General features: G+C 39.2%; 2 protein-coding genes across 4 annotated transcripts in view; one reads left to right on the forward strand and one right to left on the reverse strand.

The window, feature by feature from the left end:
- The window catches only part of mylk4b (myosin light chain kinase family, member 4b), a 46,905-nt gene extending 45,405 nt beyond the window's left edge, over positions 1–1,500 (reverse strand). The window contains exon 1 of the mRNA XM_084723562.1: positions 1,242–1,500. Within this exon, the coding sequence (XP_084579688.1) occupies positions 1,242–1,306 (65 nt within the window). The 5' untranslated portion in view covers positions 1,307–1,500. The remainder of the gene's footprint in view (positions 1–1,241) is intronic.
- Positions 1–23,193, forward strand: part of serpinb1 (serpin peptidase inhibitor, clade B (ovalbumin), member 1) — a 41,182-nt gene extending 17,989 nt beyond the window's left edge. The window contains exons 1-7 of one of the 3 annotated variants that reach the window (XM_084723567.1): positions 10,276–10,326; positions 18,298–18,486; positions 19,663–19,800; positions 19,892–20,009; positions 20,109–20,251; positions 21,100–21,267; positions 21,591–23,193. In XM_084723567.1, coding sequence (XP_084579693.1) covers positions 18,319–18,486; positions 19,663–19,800; positions 19,892–20,009; positions 20,109–20,251; positions 21,100–21,267; positions 21,591–21,998 — 1,143 coding nt within the window. In that variant the 5' untranslated portion in view covers positions 10,276–10,326; positions 18,298–18,318 and the 3' untranslated portion in view covers positions 21,999–23,193. Of the gene's footprint in view, positions 1–10,275; positions 10,327–16,751; positions 16,960–18,297; positions 18,487–19,662; positions 19,801–19,891; positions 20,010–20,108; positions 20,252–21,099; positions 21,268–21,590 lie in introns of those variants that run through there. The other 2 variants (XM_084723565.1, XM_084723566.1) reach the window with 2 other exon arrangements.
- The last annotated feature ends 96 nt before the right edge of the window (positions 23,194–23,289 follow it).

The following is a 23,289-nucleotide window of genomic DNA, read 5'->3' on the forward strand; positions in this document are numbered from 1 at the left end:
TAGTCCGCACTCCTTCATTAGCAAGGATACTCAAGTGACAGCAACTACTTTTCAAATTAATGGGCATCAAATTAAACATGTTGACTGCCTGACACGATAATATCAAGTGATCAACAGGTTTATGTTTCTCAGTCTAAACTCAGCATTCCCTCTTTTCCAGCCTGCCAGCTCGCCACAGCTTTAAAGCCAAGCCGTGATCAACATATCATCACCGTTGGTCTCTGGAGTGTCCGATGCGAATAGTTGGACAGAGGATGTTCTCGTAGGGCTGGGCCAAATTGATAATGAACCCGGGCAACCCTGAACTTCTGCTGTAAGTGCCATATACCACAAAGATACAAACAAACACATACACATAGCATATATGGATTTAGTAACTTAGTACACGCTTCTCATAAACATATACACATATATATGCACGCAAGCTTTGCAGCATGCATATATATGTACGTGTTATTTGTGCCCTAACAGATGTATCTTGTGCCCCCCAATCCGTCACACTGACAACAACTCAGCAACCTTTGCAGAAGAGTGTAACTGTAGAACTTCCACTCAATGTACTTTTCCATTTCGCCAAGAACAAAGCAGAGCTCTTATTTTGGTCCACAGCAGATAGAGTTGCATTTGTACCAAAATTATGTATGAATCAACACTGACTCAGTAACCTAGAATATATTAAATGTTTCTCATACTCTTTTACTTTTTAATTGATAAAAGTAGATTATTATTTTTGTTCTGTTTGTTGAGCAAGTGCACATTAATCTACATGACGCAGCCCTACCAGTGTGATATAGGAGGTCTCTTATTTGAGGAGTTTCCAGATTATAATACCAAAATAAATATTTAATGTTATTTTGTTTTGTCTTTAAACCCATCATATTTTAGAAACATGAGAAGAAAAGGTCTTTTGTCCAGAATTATTTCAAATCAAACCCAGAGAAAATGTACGCTAAATAAAGCAGTGTGCAGGCTGAGTAACTTGACAAGTGGCACCTTGCACTGGGTGTAATTGATATCACAGGAAAAGAGGTGTTAGAATTCAAAACATGGTCATTATGCAAGTTTAAAATTGTTTTGCATTTCTGAAGAACAGCACAAATAGTTAGTAGGAGCAGGTCAAAAGTGTCACTTTAACAATTCCAATTAGGGACAGCGAAAATATAGTCATAAAATTGTTTCTTGTACTTTTTCTACTTCTGTGGTATGCTTCTATGGTAAAAGTAGAACCTCAGAGGACTCACCCTTGGTAGTTGGGCAAATTGGCAATCACCAAAACCTTCTTCTCCTTTCCTCCCATGTCTCTCATGGGTGTGATGGAGTCCGTCTCTCCAGGTTTCCTCTCTTCCTCCGCTGGTTTATGTATTTAGGTCCTGGTGCTGGATGCTCTCCTCCTCCCTAGACAGCAAGGACAAATCGATCCGATGTGACTGGCAGACAGACAGATCAGGAGAGACAGCTCAATGGGAGGCTCTGGCTGCTTGTGGCTCTCTGCAGTGGGAGCCACGGACGCCCAGGGATAAGCACCAGGGGGGTGAGGGAGGGAAGAGAGGTTGAGTGAGAGGAGGTGGAGGAGGAGGGGGGTGAGTCTGCTCTGGGACCCGGGGACAGAGCAGAGGAAGTGTTCCAGGGAATGTGGCTTGTTATAATGGTATGACTGGCATGCCAGAGTGCCATGTGTCTCTGCAAGAGGAGGGATGATAGACTGAGAGGGGGAGAGATATACAGGGTGGGGGGGCAGGGAGCCGAAATGACCAAGGAGCAAAGATACAGACTGGGGCTTTAAAAGATATCCCCCTTGTTTATTTTATTTTTTTGGCTACTTGAAAGCAGTGGAAACAAGCTGTGGAAACAGTGACATATCATTACCTTTTAAATTGATACGGCAACCTTGTTAGCAAACACTTGCTTATTTACACATCCCACAGGCACTGAGCAACATGAGCAATCATTGAAGTCCAAGAGTCACTCTCCTTTTGGCTCTAGGTCTCCACCAACTCTTTGCGGGAATTTTTTTGGCTCTTTAGCTGCTAAATTGTTTAGTTATGATGCTATGGCAGTGACAAAATCCTTCTGCATACAGACTGACAGACAGGCATATAAACACTTGGCAAAATACTTCTATGGTTGAGATTTTTAGCGCACATACACACACTAATTAGACACACGGGTGAAATTAATATGTTTGAGCAGACAGGAATGACTGAAACTGGGATACATTCATTCATTCATTTTCTGTAACTGCTTATTCCCGAATGGTCGCGGGGGGCTGGAGCCTATCCCATCTGACATTGGGCGAGAGGCAGGGCACACCCTGGACAAGTCACCAATTTATTGCAGGGCTAAGACATAGAGACAGACAACCACTCACACTCACATTCACACCTACGGGCAATTTAGAGTCACCAATTAACCTAACATGCATGTCTTTGGACTGTGGAAGTAAGCCAGAGAACCCACGCAGACACAGGGAGAACATGCAAGCTCCGCACAGAAAGGCCCTACCCCAGCCAGCTGGGGAATTTGAACTCAGGACCTTCTTGCTGTGAGGCAGCAGTGCTAACCACTGCACCACCATGCCGCCCAACTGGGATACAGTGATCTGCAGTTTAAAATGTGTATGGATTAGGGGGTTCACATTTGGGGGGGGCAGTGGACCCATGTCTTTGTTTTACCCCCATACTTCTGGCGCCATTGCTCTTACCACACCCATCTTTGAACTATGCCTTCATTTTTATCTTAACTTTATCTTAATATCAGGATCAAAACTCAGATTTCCCAGTGGGAAACACATCTACTACTTAGAAGAGACATCTGCCAAGAGCGGGCAGCACATATATTTATATTTTGTATATTTTATTGTTCACTACTTGATAACTAGGAACACTTAAATGTAGCACTTTACTTCAAAAAGTATATACTTATTCATTCTGTTGTACATTATATTAACCACTTATATGCAGTCAAATCCAAGGTTTTAAAAGGACAGTGTTCAAGTTCAATTTAATGTGAAAGATATTAATTGAAAGGCTCACATTTGTGTTGAGTGCAGTTTTCTTGGGCTTTATTCATTTTATTTATTATTTTTATGGCACCGGCTTGATGAGCAGGAGGAGCTAAATGTAGCCGGTTATTCTAAGAAGTATTTTTTTTGTATGCAGCATAGCAATGATGCTGCAGAAAGAAGGCTTTTTAAGGTGTAAGGTGTTTTTCGTAATAGAACTCATGATACATGGTCTCCAGAAGTGTATGATTCAACTTTTTTCCCTACAAAAATCGCAATAAAATGTAACACTGAATCACAGTACTTGAAGAATCACAATACATATGGAATCGACACCGAGGTATTGTCATACTCATTGACAATACATTGTCTTCCTGAATCTAGCTGAAGATCTATAGTTGGTGGTGTGTGGCACAGGGTAGTGCTGTACCCACTCCACCAACATTACAGTTTTGCATTAAAATCATTTTGAAGCTGTTATTTTAAGGTAAAACAGTTGCACAGTGTTGGTTTGTTGGATTAGCTGCTAGTTTCAGAATTGATCAACAATAAAAAACATTTTGAAGTGAAACACAAGTTTATCCAATGCACCAGCTTTTCACAGGATTGTCTCATTATCGTCTATTGTATTTATCATCATCATCTGTTGTTGTCCTGACCTTCCCATTAGTGAGCTCAATCTTTAGTCTTTGGTCTTGACACTGAATCCTTCCTCGCTCCTCTGTCGCCCTCTTGTCCCTCTACCTTCCCTCTCTGTGCTAATTGGTAACACCGGTGCCTGTTGCTGTAGGGTTTAACAGTGCTTTACATCGGTCCAAGAGTGTCGCCCCGGACCAAATGTTTGTATTCCACTTGTGCTATATTTAGCCCACACTCAATTAGATTATCTTGTGACAACAGTGGTGTTTGCCACAGAAAATGTGACACACAGAGCTCTGTCACACTTTGTGTATGTCACAGGGAATATATGTATTGTAATGAAATCTATATTGTATTTTTTTCTGTATGTAAAAATGCCAAAAGAAAGTCAATTTGCAGCTACATGAACACTGATAAGATTAGCAATACTCAGACCTTATAAGCAGCATAGTGAATAATGACTGGAAGAGAATGGTATCTGTCGATCAGTATCTGTGGATACCATAGTCTTGATCAGACTAATAAAAACAACGAAACATAGTTTAACGTAACAGAGTTAAACATATCACAGTTAGACAGCTGCTGGCTGACATGACCACCACCACCTGCCTGTCTACCCATAGCCTGATTTAAACAGGGTTGCTCAAGAAGCAGCATGTCTGCTTTTACCACGCAGCCACAAAACATCTGTTATTCATATACATACAGTACCAACCTACCAAACCATGACTAACGACAACAAACAATTTGTGAAGCACAAAGTTTTCCTGACATGATAGTCAGTCTGTTACATTTAAGGTTGAATTTATTGTGTGGATGGAGACAAATTTAGTTGAAAACTAATGGTGCTTTTCATTGTCACTTTTGGCTGATTTGCATTTCCATTACCACTTTTAACGTGCCAAGCTGTGCTGAGTCACATCCGAGATGGACCTTCTCTCTGCCTCCAAGCGAACTGTAGTGATGTCTCATCGAGAGCAGCCCACCCGTGACAATCCCCCTTTTCCCCTTTAAACAAGCGAGCATTGCAAGACTCAACTTATATTTGTACAGGAGAGCAGAGAGAAAGAATTTTCTAGAAGTGTCTGTGTTCAGCCCTTGCTTTAGAAGTTAATCTCTGTGGTTTGAAATTTAGTTTCTCTCCTTTGTGGTCATGTGTACTTGTGTATCTGCCTATTTACTGTTTCATGCCCGCTGATAAAAATCCAACAGATCCTGATTTTGCTGCTTTATGATAAAATCTTCCAAATATAAAATCATAGGGGGCCTTCATTTTGAAAAGTTGGATGGAATGGGATAAAAATAATTTGTTTATCCACCATTTTAGCCACTCACACAAGTTTGTCTTTAGTCAAAAGACGCACTTTTAAGTGGGGAGCCCCGTTATAATGGAAATGCAAATACCTGCCATGCTGGGCTGCTGTCAAACTGAGTCAAGCCAAGCCAGCACTTGAGTATGGAAAAGGGATATAGGTGTTAAAATGTAGACCGAAACAGACCTGTTATAACTATAAGTACAAAAAAATAAATAAATAAAAAATCTTTGCCAATGCCAGTACATGCCAGTGCCCCCCAAATAGCATTAGCATATGGCTAGGACCCCCTTTGTGTAAGGTGTTTTTAAAAGTAGTATTCAAGTGATCACAGTCCCATCTAGGCTAATATATACATTAGAAATTACATTTCATAACAATACACATAATACTATAAATTAGATTTTTATATTAGATTTTTTTGTTTGTTTTGGTTCTTTTTTGTTTGTTTGTTTTTTAGCATTTTTCTCTTATCTTCCTTCAAACTTTCTAAAGGCCCCCAGGTGTCAGATAATAAATTTATAATAAGAATAGTCTCGTTAAACAAACAAATCTTGTTATCACACACTGTGCAACCAGTCCATGCAACTCAGTTCCCAGACAAGTCATGAAGTAGACACAATGGGTGACATGCAGCAAACAGTCAGGTCAATTTTAAGAGCGGCGTTTACTGCAAGGTATTTTCAGCCTAATATTCTGCGTAAACCGTCTGGTATGGTTGCGGTTGAGTTTTAAAGATGTATCATATCACGATTTTTTGGAGGGTCACTGACATCGCATGAAGTGTAAATCTTTCAGGCATTGACTTCACGAGAGCTGCACAACAAAAGAGTCACACTTTTGAGGCTGATGGGTGACACACTGTACACTTGACACAGATTTCCAGGGGCCGCACTTAATCTTACCTGGAATCTCAATCAGGAAGGCAGATTCCGTGATGATCCCCGAGAAGGTCACAGCTGTGTGGGCAAAGAATGAGGCTGGCACGGCAGCTGACCGTGACGGCGGTCGGCTGCAGAGGCCACTTCCCTCAGATGACAGAATTGAGGGCATCCATGTTTGCCTTGACCTGAGGTATATTCACAGAGGATGGTGATGTTCAATACAATACACTGACATGATCTCATGTCTAGAAATCTGCAGCACATTTATGGTTCAGCTGCCTGGTTACAGTCCAGTGATGATGGAGTGGTAAATAAATAGACTGGTAAACCAGGAGGTCCAGTTAGTGACCAGTGTCTGTTTCAGAGTTTCCTGCAAAGACAACAGTTGCTGTGTACACTGGTTTTTAAACTATTATTTACTGTATAAGAGAAGTGGGTACCACTTTAAAATAAGACTACCCTTGTGGATGATTTTTATTCTTCATAATCAGAGTATTAATAGATTGTAAACATAAATCATTAATAAAACAAGTTATAACAAGTTTCTTACATAAACGTGGACAAGATCCATTCACTGCTTACTACAAATTAATCTTAGTAACATTTACTGACAAAGGGAAGCCTCATTGTGAAGTATAAAAAGGTCCATGCTGAAAATAATATTGCCAAAGACTTCATGTATGAATCCAAATATGCCAAATGAAACTTTTTGACTATTAAGATATGCTGACGGTGATTACATGCAGTAACTTATTAACAAATATGTGATGAAGCTGACAGTCTTGAATGCTGGCTGATTGAGAAGACAAAGTAAGCAATGAGATCTGAGGCTTAACAGCACAGATAAATGTGAACTCACTGTTTGGCAAGCGACGAGTCACTGTTGCCCTTTCTATCTAATGTGTTGTAAGAGTTTGATGAGGATTTAGAAAGTGTTTACAACCTAATTAATAACCTCATTATAACCATTTATAAATAAGGGCAGTTTTATTGTGAAATAGTACCAACATGTACAAGCAAGATTAATTTTTGGTATTTTATTACTTCATATTGCTGACAAGTTACAAAATAGGCGCCAGTGCTCCTCTGTCAGAGCAGAGAGAAGGAAAGTGGGCAGTAAATTTAGTGGGCAGTAAATTTGATTCTGATTCTGATTACCTCCACATTGTTCATCGTTTTTTTTCTAATAGGACACTCAACCTGTGTTCACACACCAAATCAGGGGTTGCTGAGATTACCGAAGGGTTATGCGTCGGTATGTGGGGGTGCAGCCACATTTATTTGTGCTTAGAGCAGAACTGCTGTGAAACAGTCAGAAAATAATGGTGTATTCCTCTGATTCACTGACTTTCTTGCTACCACCACTCCGTATTGCTACAGTGTTTTGCAGCATAGACTGCACTCTAGACGCAGCAGCTGGATAGATTATCATCATTTGGTCCATGAACACCACCTGCAAAGCACCCAATGTCAGCAATATTTCAGGCTGACAGTAGAGCAGTTTGACCAGTCTGATCGCCAGCCTACATGATTGGCCACAGCAGCGTGATTACTGGGTTGCATCTTTCTTGCCTCTCCTGGAAACTTTTGCTGCAAGGCTGCTATGTTTTTTTGTTCAGCATCCCCTGTGTTCCCCAACTCTGCAACTTACAGGAACTACCCTCATTCAAAATGACTGGGGTAATGGCATTTCCCTACAGCCTATGGTGCACATTACTGCTTGCCACACTCAAAGTCACAGGACAACTTGTTAACTTTCTAATTGCTGGGGTCATCAGATGTGAAAAACCTTGCTATAACTGGCAATGCACACCGTGTCTCTAGCTGAAAGTGAAGCTAAACTTTGCAAACCCCTGCCTCACCGGATGAGAAAACTGCACACATGCATAAGTGTTTAGTGTGTTCTTGGACCAGTCAGTGCTTTGCTGTATAATCCTCTGTAGATATATATTACATATATATACATATAGCATGGTGGCACTGGATGCCGATGGCACAAAATACCTTCTAGAGTATATATTCTGTAACACCAACATTAGATGTAGTACTGCAAATAAGGGCATGTAATTACAAACTCGTTTAATGGATTTGTACATGCTTAGCTAAATTCATAGCTGGAGAAATCTGAGCAAACACTGAAGGACTGGCACACAGTGTTCTCCCACTGTTGGGTCAAACTGGGCAGCTGAATCGCTCCAGAATCTGTATCAAATACGTAACACCTTATTTAATTGCATCTAAACAGGGCATTAACTCTGGGGTCATGCATAAAGTATTGTGAATATGCAGCTAAGGTAGTATCTGGTGATATGTCATGAACTATTCCCCATGGTACCATGCATCCAGCATAATTTAGTCATATATATATATCCGCTCCCACACACATTATGTACATGCAAAGACTTGAACTCTCAACCCCACCCAGTATTAACATTTCACCTTTATTGCACTTGATTAATTTCAGGCTCCATTAAATAATATGTTTTATATTGACAGTGCATCAAATGACTCAGTGTAATGTGATCAGGTGATGAACTAATGGAGAATTATCACCCAGCTCTGCAGCTCTACATTTCCTCTGTGGGTCAGTCTCAGCACTCTTATCAACTAAATTTCTAGAAGCAGCAGCCAGTTGTTGTTTTCTTAGCAAACAAGCTATGATAAACCCACTGTCCACAACCTGCCGAGCACCAGGTTAGAGACAAGCCGGTGAAGAAAGTAGGTCATCTAGCAGCTAAAGAGTAAGAGGAGACTAAACCAAAGCTAAAAGGAGAGTAAAAATTGAACTTGCATTCATCAGGTTGAAATAGATGGGAATCAAGTTGTAATGTCTGTAAAATTATTATTTCTAGCAAAAGAGTGGAAACAATTTTCTTCCCGTAACACAAAGTTTTTTTCAGGTCATTGGTGGGGTAACCTTGGATAGCTGACCTGGTGCAAGACTCATCAATGCCCCCTAGGGGGCCTGCTTCCGGTTTGGGAACTACTGGTCTACGCTGTCTAATATTTGGCTCTTAAGCTGCAAAATGCTCTACTGTTATCACTGGCTAGTTGCTAACTGTGTCTGTCTGCTGTTTGGAGCTGAGCAGGTTATGCATAGTGAGTTTTTAGAGCTTTCTCACTGGAAAAACAGCTGTCTGTTGTGGCTGAAAATGACAATATGAGAGAAAATGAACCAGTAAATGTACAGACTATAAAGCTCCATAAAGTTTGGGGGGAGTTTCAGATCAGACTGATAATTCTCTGTAGGTTCATCAGTACAAGCGCCTCCTTTCACTTCTCCTGTCAGTGTCCTTTGACACATTGTTTTCATGAAAACATTGATTATTGCTGTTTTAATGCACAAACATGGGGTTGTAATTGATCTTTTCATTTCTTTCTCAAAAATAAAAAGCAAATGACTGCCTTTTCTAAAATACCAAACTACTCCTTGTATTTAGCTTTACAGTAAAAGGTAAATTAAGGCCAGACTAAGTGACCAGTCAAACTCTGTAACCTCTGGCTTCGTCCAAGAATTCAGAAGTCTGAGGACAGCTCAAGGTTGGGATCAAGTTATATTTAATGTCTCATAAATTCATGTTCAGTACAGGTAAGCTGACAGACCTTGACTTTACGCTGACAACCAACATTGTTGTGGAACAAACAACTCATCACATTGCATCTGTTAACTCTCTGTATTTCATATTTTCCACAACACCACCTTATTCAGACTTATGTTTTCCCAGCTGAGGCCTCCTGTGTCATGGCTGCCACAGCCTAGTGAGCAGGCTTTAGGGGATACAGGCCTCTATTTGTTTAGTAACTCTGAGCCATCATCCCTGACAGTTTATAGCTGTTTAACTGTGGGTCTGAGGCATTAGAGTGTCCTTCATGTGCCCACTGAAGGACAAAGGTAAAGTAAGGTAAACAGTGTGAAATACCCCCTCATGCACACACCCTGCTGCTGATGGCAAGCTGGTACGCTTTCATCTCGCACTCGTAAATAAGTCAGAATATCAATGATGAGATTTATGAAAGGTCAGATACTCTGCCAACAAGCCCTCTCTCTTCCTGTCCAGTATAACATTTCAAACAGTTTGGACAGAGAAGTGTGCCACCATGCAATTCTAGGTCAGTTAAAGGCACAGTCCGTAAAATTCAAAATTCAAAATTGGAAGCAGTTATCACTCAAAACATGTAGGTTTTTCAATACAGATACAACAGACAACAATGAACGATATTCATTATTTTGTGATTCTGTTTCCAGCTTTAATGTTAGTTATGACTGGTTGAGAAATTCACAAAATGCTGATTCATTTAAGGTGGCATCCTGCTGGTTTTGCAGGTCAAAGTCAATTTATGAGTACTGTGTAGCTTGTAAAAACAGTCGTATAATGTCTTGTGTCATGAGGAGTGTCTGGTAAAATTACTCAAGAGACATCTCTTAAGTAACAAGTGACACAGATTTATTAACATTATTTGGAGTCGTCTCTCTGGCCACTTGGTGAATGTAAGTCCAATATTCACTCTCTTTTAGCTCTGTCTTTGGTGTCCACCAGCTCTTAAGAGAAATATCTGTTACATATTTCTCACATAGTTTCACTTAGTTATCTCAAAATAACATTTTTTTAATGTATTATTAATTTGTTTAAAGAAATTAAAAAGAATTTGGGGAAATGTGGAAATTCACTCTTTCATCCCAGCACACCTGTCAGTTTTTGCAATTTATTTGAAACAAATCTGTGCAGTGGCCACGGGCAGACAGCTGAAGAGTAAAAACTACACTTACATCCAATCAAGCCAAAGTAACATTTGCAGGTACATTTACATGTTGTATAAGGGGCAGGACATGACGTGTTCATGTTTGTGATTGAGATAAGAAAGAGACTTTTGCAGGAAAGTTAATGTGGTTTGTTGTTCAGAGACTGTCTGTTGTATAGCTGCTGCTGTCTGGTTTAGTGTGACTGTCTGTCCCTAGGGGACTGCCCATTGTTCTGACGCCCCATTATTCAAAAACTCCAATAGTCTGTAAAATGTCCCACTTGACTGAAAGCCCATTTGTCTGACAGTCCCTTATCCTAACAACAAACCAAAGGCCATTGCTCCAAAAATACACACTGTCCCTACAGTCAGTCATTGACTGCTGTTGGTTGTTTGGTTGGCTAGTTAGTTATTTAGTAAGTATTTGTATTATCTTTTTTTTTTTTTTTTTTTTTTAAAGCAATGGGCCTTCGGCGCAATGGAAAAATGGGCTATCAGTCCAGTGGGCATACTGGGGGTAAGGGGTACTGTCTTGAAGCCAATATAGACCCTAACCATCATTAAAAAATGTAAATATAAAATTCTCTCTTTTTTTTGTCATAAGACAACGTAGGACTAGTGATTTCAAGAGCAAATAATATGCTTTAGCAGAGGAAAACATTTAGTTGGACTTGCACTCCTTCACTGTGTTTGCTGGCAAGTCACTGTGCCTTTCTGCTATTTGCTCTTTTGGTCCTTTACATTGCCAGTACATTCTTTTTGATGCACTGGCAAAGCCACAAATATACAGGTTTATGTAATATTTTACTCAGCTTGATATCTTAATACATAGTGTACTGTGACTAGCAAAATGATGGACTTTTTTTTTTTTAACTTGAAAGCTACATAAAAGGTTATTGCATGTGTGTAATATAGACATATATTTTTTCTAACCTATACATCAGTTTGCATCTTCAGTATCCTATAGCAAATATGAATATATCAGTTAAAAAAAACACCCTTGACCCAATTTACATGTCATGTGCAGTCCTGCCCCTATGGTCAAGGAGCAAAAATAGTATTTGTTAGCTGCGCATCAAGTTGCTATATAGCTGAGTTGCCTGAGTAGCTTTCTTGCTACTGCTGCATTAGCTGCACATGTACTTTTTCACGTGAGGTCTGACATTGTCTTCAGCTGCCTCAAGGCTAACCTTCTTTCCATGTTCAGTTTGACCTCTTGAATGACACGGCTGATGAGTATGTGAACAGATCGGGACCTTGTGGTGACGGACCATGTTGACAGGACGAAAAGATGCTGCTGCTAATGGAAATGCCAATGTCAACTTTAAGAACAGGACGCTTCAGAGAGGGAGGGACCGAGGCTGCCGTTTGAGTCTCCCCACTCACCCACTCACTCATGGGGTGTTAGGGCGAAGACGAGCTGAGAAGACTGTAGTGGAGGCCTAAAAAATCTGTAAAGCTGTTTATTCTCACGCCAAGCCATTCTTAACATCAAGCGAACAGATTACAACAAGTGGCAGCTTGAAATATGATTGATGTGAGGCTGGTGTAAACATTATTTGCATAACTGAAAAATAAGATACCTCATATACAGTCACATACAGTCATTTACAACAGAACATGAAGACACTACCATTTAAACATTAAAAAAACAGGCAGAACCTGAGAAAACAATTTAAAACCTTAAGAACAACATATAAATGATCATTTATTTATTGAAAATCATGGCAATAGTGACATTGACATGACATTATTTACTTGACTGGAACTGGAATGGATTATTGTTACTTTTTTTTTATCTTTTTATGTATTTTTATTTAAAAGAGACCATGTGCAGTTTAAAACATAAATGTCACCATTTGATGCACCATGCCAGATTATAGTTTAAAGCTAATTTGCATCTGTAGGCGGGTCAGAGCAAAGAAACAGCACGATAACATAATATAAAGTCATACAAAGAACAAACAAGACACACAATACTGTACAAAGCTATAAACCCATACACAGTATGATAAATTAAAAAAATGTGTATATTTGTGCCCAATTAAAGTACAAACAAAAGATATCAAACTCAATGATTATTCAGTGCAATATTTATATTGACCAATATGCATCTTGTCATTTTTATAACTGTATTCAAGCTTCAGTACAGACGACCCACTTGCTAATGACAGCACATCCCTCTGGCTCCCTCTAGTGGGAGACAAATATTATATCTTCTCTGTTTGCATGCTGACTCTTCTCAGGGCCTAAGTAGGTACATAAATGCACTTCAGGATCCACTTTGTAAGATTTACGGGAATATGCAGAACATGGCATGAATGAAATGTTTATAAGTATGTTTTCATTAGTGTAAAATCACCTAAAATAAAGAATCATTGTGTTTTTGTTACCTCACAGCGAGCCATTTATATCTAGAGAAGTCTGCCATGTTTATACGGTAGCCAGAATGAACAAACCAGACACTGTCTTTAGATACAGCCTTTCAACTTTCAAGTCTCCTCTTAGAGAAAAGGTTAATGCAACCTAAAGCATAAAAAATGTATAATGGAGAAAACAGTCATATACAGGTTAGGGCAGATGAAAGTTATTGCTTTTGCATATTAATACAAAGTGAAAGAATTAAAGACACTAAAATCCCATTCGAAATTTTGTTAAAGCATAACCTTCAAATATTAAAGAAACAATAATTAAATGGTGTGTGTGTGTAAACTAGGAAAATGGTGCAAGAAATTAAATGTGAAGTTTCGTGACAGTAGAAATCTCCCTTGCAAATGGTGTGAAATGTACATTAATACACTACTTTCATGGAATTTAATGTGTGAAAGCACTGAATGGATACATGCATAATTTAATTTATGCAGGTTTATGTGCAGTCGTATGAAGAAATTATCAAGTTTGTGATGATTTCTGTAGGAATTAAGATTTGATTTAGAATTTTATTGGAAAGGATGACAATTTGTCTCTTCCATATGTACAGAATTGTTGATTTAACGAGAGGAGCTGTTTTGTTTGTTGTGTTTATATGACTTTAGTGTTTGTGCAGGTCTGTGGTTGCATATATGGTGGACCCCATTAAGGATAGCCAGTTCTTAAACTGGTACTAATGGGGATCCTATTGAGCTAAAGTGTATTCTTTGAAGGGGAGGATGATGCCACTAAATGCTACACACTTGTCCTTTAAAGTATTTTTTTTGTTGTTGTTGTTGCTGTTGTTTTGTTTTCAGACAGTAGAAGAGTAGGGACAGCTGATTATCGCTCCTCAATACCTTTCGACATCCTTGTGTTTGAAGGATTGAACACCGAAAACATCAAGTATCAAATGTTGATATCAAATCCTCTGTCAGATTCTCAGGCTTTTTTAAAGCTACTTATTCTTTGATTAGACATTTCCTGATCTACATTAGGACGCTTCTTTATCTTTAGAGTGTAAGTTATTTAGGCAGAAGTATGTATGTAACACTGATGCATTGACCAGTGTAGCATGTTTTGATAAATGCAAAAAGGGGTGAAACGTGTTTATATTTCCCAACCTAGGGTATGGGAAAGAGTTGAGATTATATAAATGTAAAAAGCTTGTCTTGTGACTTTGGAACAGTATCAAAAATAAGCAAATTAAAAAGAGAAAAGAAACAAAAAGATCAAAATAAACGAAATTATCAAATAAAAACTGATAAAATTTGAAATAGAAATTATATTAAATAAAAGATACAAAATCTAAATCTAAGAATGGGAGTATAAATCAGATGGGTAGTTCAGACACACTGGTGTCTGATTCTGCCTTTATCTTCACCTGCTATAATACTAGTAATGTTAAAAACTCAGGTGTAAGGAAGAAAGAGGTAAGGAGTGCTTCTATAGAGATACAGTCTATAGGACCTTGGTTATGTAACAGAGGTGTGGAGTCCAATGGTTGTCATGAATCAGAAATGTTTATCTTGTGTCAACGGTTGCCAAGGCTATATGTAAGCCACCGTGACGGGTGGAGACAAGATGTAATCTCTGCTCAATAAATCACAGTGACACACCTTTCTACACATTAAATGCTTCAAAAGAGCAACCTCTGTTCTGTCTTGGCTGAGGCCACTTAAATTTCCATCATGAGCTCATGTGCTCTTCATTAATAAAAACCATTGCGTCTATTGTGTGAAACCTAATGTAACACCTGCTATAAACTAACTGTCCAGTGAGTATTGGATTAAATGAGAAATATGAAACACCGGAAACCCCTGAAAAATACTCAAGAGAGACAAAAACAAAGAATGATTACTGAGTTTGTTTAAAGTGAAGTTCAATAACCTGTTTTGAATGATCAGATTGGTATACCTGTGTTCACCACTTAAGGTTTTCTGTTAAAAATGAAAAAAAAAGTATTCACCAAAAAAGACAGAATTATTTTACTGCATGTGTAAATAATAATGAACACTGGAAAACATCTGGCTATAAGAGATCTTTTACTTAAAGGGACAGTTCCCCAAAACCCAAACTACATATTTTTCCTCTGGTCTGTATACATACAGATTATTTTGGTGTGAGTGGCAGAGTCTTAAAGATACTGGTCATAGAGATGTCTGCCACCTAAATGGCACTCAACATGTGGGGCTCAAAGCCCCAAAAAATACATTTGAAAAACTCAACAGTAATGTCTCTCTTCAGAAATGATGACCCGCTTACTCAAGATAATCTGCAGACCTTGTTGCGAGAAGTTTCATGGGGGAACTTTTGTCTTTTCTAGTAGAAAGAAAGGAGTTCCAGTAGATTCTATAGAAAGAAAATGGTTCCAGCATGAAACTGCTTACAACCAATAAAAATGCTTGTTTTTCAACAGCTCAGGTGGTTATTCTAAGTGTCAGACAATATTACTGAAAGGGTCCCTATAGAGATGGACCTTTTGTTAGTATAAGATCCTTTAGTTTAACCAGAAACAGCCACACTCAGCCCTGTTCTGTACTTTTACTTAAATATTTTTTAACAGCAGTAGTTTGTCTTGTAGTTGAGTAATACTGCGGCAATTCGAACACTGTATAAAATGTATGTCAATCATTTGGATATGTTAATTGAATATTGTACAAAGACAAGATATTTCATGTTCAAACTGACTTTATTGTTTTTTTGTGAATATACACTCATTCTGAATTTGCAGCCTGCCGCATGTTTCAAGTTCAAAAGTTGGGACAGGAGCAACAAAAACTGTGAAAGTTGCGGGAAAAAAAACACCTGTTTAGAGCATTCCACAGGTAAACACTGGTTACAGATGATAATATCATGATTGGGTATTAAAGGGGCGTCCTTTAAAGGCTCAGTTCATCACTCTGTAAAAAACTGTGTGGGCAAGTAATCCAACAGTTTGTAACAGAGTGTTATTAGTGCAAAAACCAGCATCTGTGATGGTATGGAGGTGTCTTAGTGCCCATGGCATCATGGCTGACTGTCACGTTTGGGAATGAGTGAAAGGGGCATACAGGTTTTGGAGCAACATATGCTGCCATCTAGACAACGTCTTTTTCAGACATCTCTGCTTATTTCAGCAAGACAATGCCAAGACACATTCTGCAGGTGGTACATCAGCATGGCTTTGTAGTAAAGGAGTTCAGGTACTAGACTGACCTGCCTGCAGCCGAGACCCATCTCCCATTGAAACTGTGTGGTGCATTGTGAGGCACAAAATACAACAACAGAGACCCTGGACTGTTGAATACCTGAACCTATATATGAAGCAAGAATGAGAAAGAATTTCACTTTTAAAACTTAAACAGTTAGTGTCCTCAGTTCCCAAACAATTACTCAGTGTTGTTAGAAGAAAAGGTGATGTATCACAGTGGTAAACGTGCTCCTGTCACTACTTTTTTAGAAAATGTTGCAGGCATCAAATTCAGAATGAGAGTATACTTGCAATAAACAATACAGTCAATAAGTTTGATCATGAAATATCTTCAACTGAATATAGATTAAAAAAAAAAAAGAACTGCAAATACATTACATTATGTTTTATATGTTTTTATTATTGGAGTTTGGAAAATCTAATCATTTCAGTATTAAAAGTTGTAGCAAAGCAAATTTTGCTGTTGTGCAAACTTATTGACAGCCCTGTATGGGTTGACTTTTTTTCTTCGTCAGTATAATGGCCTGTATTTGCCACTAGTCAGTTATCGCGCAGTCACGCGTCCCACCCACAGCCTGCAGCCTGATCAACCAGTTGTGTTCCGTATAGATGAGCAGCGGTGGTCCCCTGGGTTTCCCCGCAAACACTGTCCCGGGACCCGTCGAGATTTACTTCGTTTTTCGGGGGATTTTTCGGACCACAGCGTGTTTCTACGTTTCACTTTCACTCTTTCACGCGTTGGTTTTGTGCGAACAGAGCGTGCTTCAGTCGTTAATTCAGGTAATGTAACAAACGTAGGTAATAGGCCTGTTGCGATGCACCCGCACAACACCGCAGAGAACCCGCAGCGTGTCGCGTAACTCATCCTGTCAGACATGGTGCTTCACTTACTGAACAGCAGCCTGTGTGCCATTTAAAGCTCGATGCGTGCGGGTTGATTTCCGGAAATGTGAGCGCAGCTTGATACACTTCGGCGAAAACTGCGATGCTGCAGATAAAATACAACATATGAGGCTAAATTGTTCATAGATACGTTTAAAAAATTAAACCGGAGGTCTAAAGGTTAAAAAAGTTGAAAAGTGCCATGGTGATCTTTGCACACACCCACTGGTGCAAGAGGTATTCACATACTTTATTTACAATCAAAGTACGAATACCTCGCTGTAAAATACTATTAAAAGTTTTGGCCTGCATTAAACATATTATCTGAATAAAAGTAAGTATTAACAGGAAAACGTACTTAGAGTAATAAAAGTGAAACGTACTCAATGCAGACAAAATGTCTCCTATGGCTGTTATACTGTTATGATATCATTAGGTTATATGACTCGTGCATAAAAGCAGGGTTTTACTGCTGTAGTTGGTTTAGGTGGAGCCCATTTTGAACTATTTTGAATATGATTGTTGTTTTTTTATTATTATGAACTAATCTGTTGTTTGTTTTCTCCATTAATTGCCTGATTGTTTGATTTGTAACATGCTGTAAATGGTGAAAAATTATGTCACAATGACCCAGAACCCAAAGTAACACCTTCACAATGCTTAATTTGTCCAGATATCAACATTGTTATAAATACAATCATGAAATGTTTTTACATGAAAGATTACGTAAACTATTAGTTGCCAATTAATGTTCTGTAAAGTAAAAGTATTGAAATGCCTTAATTTAACATTTACTAATAAAAGAAAAAGTAAAAAAGTATTAAATAGTCTTTATTGAATGCTGTAATGGTGCTCTGAAATGGTCTAAAAAGATGTAAATTCAAATGCGCCTGTAGGTTTTTGCTAATAAACATTTGGACAAATGTTCTAAAACTCAACCAGTTATTGTGAGTTTGCCACACTCATAATTTTGAACTGACAATGTGTGTATTTATGCAGAAGAATACACCAATATTTTCACATTTGATGTTTAGTTATATTACAAATTAGCCTTGAGTTTTATTAAACAGTGAAATTAAGATATTTTAAAAAGTCTTGCATTTAACTTGCTGATACATGCAGACACTCTGACGTCAACTGTGAAATATAATTTAGATGCATTAAAGTGTGTATTTTGTAAATACTTTTGCAATATGGGATTATATATGGATTTCAAATGCCATTGTCTCATTACAGGAACACCGTACATCATCGATCATGGCCGCCGTCAGCAGCTCAAACACAGATTTCGCCTTGGATCTGCTCCGCACTCTGAGCCAAGCAAATCCCACCGGGAACATCTTTGTGTCCCCGCTGAGCATCAGCTCAGCCCTGGCCATGGTTTACCTGGGTGCTAGAGGCAACACTGCTGTTCAGATGGCACAGGTGAGCACACTGTCTATCTGTCTTTTTCACCTCCTCCACCACCTGACATCTCTGTGTCACTTACAGCAGATATAAAAAGTAACATACATTATGTAGTTATGAAGTCATGAGGTCATCTTGGCCTGTTTCCATTAAACATCTCAGGAGCCTAAAACTCAGACTATTGGCGCAGGTGTGTATCTTAGCGCAGACTGAAAGGTGTGTCTTCAGATAGGCAAAGTCTAATGACACCTGTACTTTGACCTCAAGAAACACCCTTGAAACAAGTTATCTATTGTTCACTTAAAAGCAGAACATTGTAAAAACTGGCAGTTCCACATTGAGTTGCAGTTTCAGTTCATGAAACCTGTTTTGCTTTTGACAGTTACTGTAAATCCTCCAATCTTTGTTCTTTACCTTACTTTGATTAATGACTTTTGTGTTGCCAGCTGCAGTTGCAGGTTGATGATGATTGAATGACATAATGAATTCACAAGAAGAAATACACTATATGGCCTGAAGTATAGGGACATATGAACATCACACCCATTTGTAATTGTTTGACTGTATCGCTACAAAACCCTGGGCATTTTGGTGCATTCACATGGACTCAGACATCAGATGGACAATATCAGAGGGCAGAACAGCAATACAAAACCCATATAAACACTGGGAGAACACACGCCCTCCACACACCCTTTCTGTGTGGGTGCTCTTTTCATGTTTGCATGGGTTTCCTCTGCATCTGATTTGAATCCAGGACCTTCTTGCTGTGAGGTGCAGCACTAACCAAAGAGCCACTGTGCTGTTCAAAGGACCGGTTCACCGCCAAATCAGAAACCCATCTTTTTCTGCTTACCTTTAGTGCTATTTATCCATCTAGATTGTTCTGATGTGAGTTGTCAAGTTCTGGACATGTTGGCTAAAGAGATGTCTACCTGCGCTGCAATATAATGAAATTACACTTTTCTTCGAGTTCATTTGAAAAACTCAACAACAATGGCTCTTTTCAGAAATCATGACCTGCTGACTCAAGATACACTGTCCAATAACCATATTTTTTTAATTTTCTGGTATTATAAGCTGTTACAGGAGCATGGCTCCAGAACAATGTAGTGTCCTTTCAGCTTCCTTTCCACTCCCTGTAACAAAATTTTTGGATCCCAGAACAAACTGTTGTGCCAAACCTTCTCACAGGCCCTGTCCTTCAGCTCTGGTGAAGGCGTCCATGCAGACTTTGAGACACTGAACGCTGACATCAACTCACCATCTGCATCATACATCCTGAAACTAGCCAACCGTCTCTACGGAGAGAATACTGCCCACTTTCTCCCGGTGAGTCTTCAGTTTACAGACGATACAGATACTTAGACTGAATCAGTGATTTAATATGACCGATTTGACAAGATGTTACTGCTCTCTGCAGAAATTCCTCGAAGCCACTCGGAAGTACTACCAGGCAGACCTGAAGGCTGTTGATTTCATCGGGGCTTCAGAGGCGTGCAGAGGGGAGATCAACAGCTGGGTCGAGCAGCAGACGGAAAGTGAGAATTTACATCTTAATTAGACACAGAATCATTCTTACACCAGTAGTTCTGTGAATCAGTGTTCAAGGGCTGCTTTGTCCATGCATTTCCTTTCAGATAAAATTAAAGATCTTCTGAAGCCAGGAACAGTCACTCCTATGACAAGATTAGCTCTGGTTAATGCCATCTACTTCAAGGGAAACTGGATGAACCGCTTTGATGAGGCAAACACGAAAGAGATGCCCTTTAAAGTCAACCAGGTAACTTAACTAAGCAATAGTTTCCAGATGCAGAGACATAAGACACTTTGACACATGCAGTCTGTCCCTGAAATGTTCAGGAACATTTTCAGCTTGGGATTATGGTGTGTTAATAAGAACAGGGCTCGATAATCAGGAAAATCTGAACCACATATTTCTATTACTGTTGTATTGTGAATAGCGGCAGTTACAGTGGAAGGGAAACCACCTAAAATGTTACATTTGTTTGATGAAAGACACTTTCACATGGAGTGAGAGCGAACCAATCAACACAATCTGAGCAAATCAACAAAATCAGACTCGGCAAAACAGTTCACATCTGGTGGGGCATGAAGGCATGTAGGGGACAGATCAAAACTGCATCGCACTTGTTGAAGTGCTTTTTTATCCAAAAAAAAATGCAGCTCTTCTGTTTACTTGTGTGTGTTTGCAGGCCAATGTGGCATCTGTGTTTTTATGTCTATGGTGTACACATACACCTGTCCTTACCCCATCTGCTACTTCTCCTTTTGAGATTAATGGCGTTTGGTATCCATAAGTGTTGCATTACTGCCATCTGCTGGACTGTCCATTGCCTCATCTATTCCAGCATTGCCATGGCATGTGTGAAAAAGCACAAGAGGTGGAACTGTGTTATATACTATATTAATATTCCTGAATGTAGCTGTGTGTCCGAAAGGCTGAAAGGCAATCCCAGTAATTTACTGGACACTGTATGAGAGAGGCTATAAAGTTAGAATACAAGAATTTAACCCAGCCAGATGTGCAGCTGAACATCTTCACAAACTCAATACAGACTTCCTAATGTGATGTGATCATCTCGATTTTATCTGTTTTTTGCATGTCAGAATGAGACCAGGCCGGTCGAGATGATGTACCAGATGAAGAAGCTGCCCTACAACTACATCCCTGAGTTCGGTCTGCAGATCCTGGAGCTGCAGTATGTGGATGATGAGCTCAGCATGTTCATCCTGCTGCCTGAGGAGTTGGCAGACGGCTCTGACCCTCTGCTGAAGGTACATAACCTGAACCACTTTAGTGCATATCTTAAAGATGGAGTGGAGTTTTGTTGATGTGACGTATTAATAACATGTGATTCCTCTACATAGTAGATAGGTAAGAACCAACTCGGCTGTTGGTGCACGTTTCATGTATCCCATGTAGGAGTTTCATATTGTCATCTTACTACTTTGTTTAAGAACAAATTAAAGAAAAATTCATGCATGAGGCTCGATGAGACAACAGCAATTCAAAAAATTATATGATTAACAAGCTGATGCTTACGATGTCTTGAAAATATGAACTGGAGCTACATTAAACTGTATGTGTTTTGTTCCAGCTGGAGAAAGAGCTAACACGAGAGAGGCTGGACGAATGGACCAACAGAGAAAACATGGACATCCACTCAGAGGTGCTCGTTCACCTGCCCAAGTTCAAGCTGGAGGAGGACTACGAGCTGAACGAGCCTCTGGCCAAGCTGGGCATGACAGACGTGTTCTGTGCGTCAAAGGCCGATTTGTCCGGCATGAACGGTGAAGGGGGACTCTTTCTGTCCACGGTGGCCCACAAGGCCTTTGTGGAGGTGAACGAGGAAGGCACAGAGGCGGCTGCAGCCACAGCAGGCATGATAGCGTTCTGTATGTTGAGGGAGGAGCACTTCACAGCGGACCACCCCTTCCTCTTTTTCATCAGGCAGAATAAGACCAAGTCCATCCTCTTCCTCGGCAGGTTCTCGTATCCTCAGTAGACAGAACCAGCAGAGGAAGATGTTAGACCAATTTAAATAAAAAAAAAAAAAATGCAAAATTCTTGAAATGGATTGGCTTTCTTTTCTGATGTTTTGCAAATTTAAAGGTCCAGTGTGTAAAATTTAGGGGGATCTATTGGCAGACAACAGTATAATAAAGATGTTTTAATTAGTGTATAATCACCTGAAAATAGGAATTGTTGTTGCAGGTTTTTTAAAAGTCTTAATTCCAGTAATCTAAATTATGGGCCTTAAAATGTTTTAAAATGTCTTGATAATGACTCTGACAGGTCTTAAAATTTGATTAAACTATAAAGCTAAAGTTACTTTTACAAAACTACATTAACTTAAGCCTTACTTTTAAATGCATCTTTGGAAAGAAATTGTATCTCTCAAGCTGGAACAATGACAAAACAAAACCAGCATTAAACCAATAATCACTTATGCATACTGTAAATATACTGTTTGCCAGTATTTGCTTAAAAAGTTCTCACAAAGCCTTACATTTAATTTCTTGAAACCTGCCTAGAATGAGCCGTTTATATCTACGAGGTGCACGGGTCCTTTTCCATGGCAGGTTGAACTGTCTCTACCTCTTCCAACAGAAGGGCTCTAGAGAGGCCCTTCAGCATTTTTTTTTTTTGCATGCTTTGCGGCCACCATAGATTCTCCAACACGCTTAGCAGGGGAGAGTGAGGGGAGGTGTTTGTAATCTGCAAGCTCACTGCCAGATGGCACTAAATCCTACACACTGCTCCTTTGAGAGTTGTATTTTTTGTCTCACTTTGCACTGAAATCATAGATGTAGCTTTTCAGACTACTCATGAGTGAGTTTAAGTGATTTGGGGTGAATTAATGGGTTATAATGCTGTAATGATCTCAAGAGTTTTCATAAAGACTGTTTTTTTCAGTGGACAGTGGTGCCAATGAAATGTGTTCCCAGTGAGGTGTGTGGATTATCCAGAGGAATCAGGAATTTCTCAAAAAGCAAGTTTTTGCCATTTTCAGTGTGAAAGCATTACAAACAAAATTCCATTTACTGCAGTTGAATGGGACATATTTCAGAACCACTGTCAACAAAACGATAGACTTTTCAAGCTTTGTATTATTTGTAACTAACACAATGAATACTCATTTTTTTATGGATTGATATCACATTAAAAAATAACAAAAACATAAATAAAGAATATGAAAATGAATGGTGATCAGCATAAGTGGTCTATTATGTGTTGCTGCTTTCGTGACAAATCTATGTCATTTTTGTTGTAATCTAGCCATTTCTTACAGTTCT

This window comes from Lutjanus erythropterus, chromosome 7 (assembly GCF_056507025.1).
Source record: "Lutjanus erythropterus isolate fLutEry1 chromosome 7, fLutEry1.hap2, whole genome shotgun sequence".
NCBI lineage: Eukaryota > Metazoa > Chordata > Actinopteri > Lutjaniformes > Lutjanidae > Lutjanus > Lutjanus erythropterus.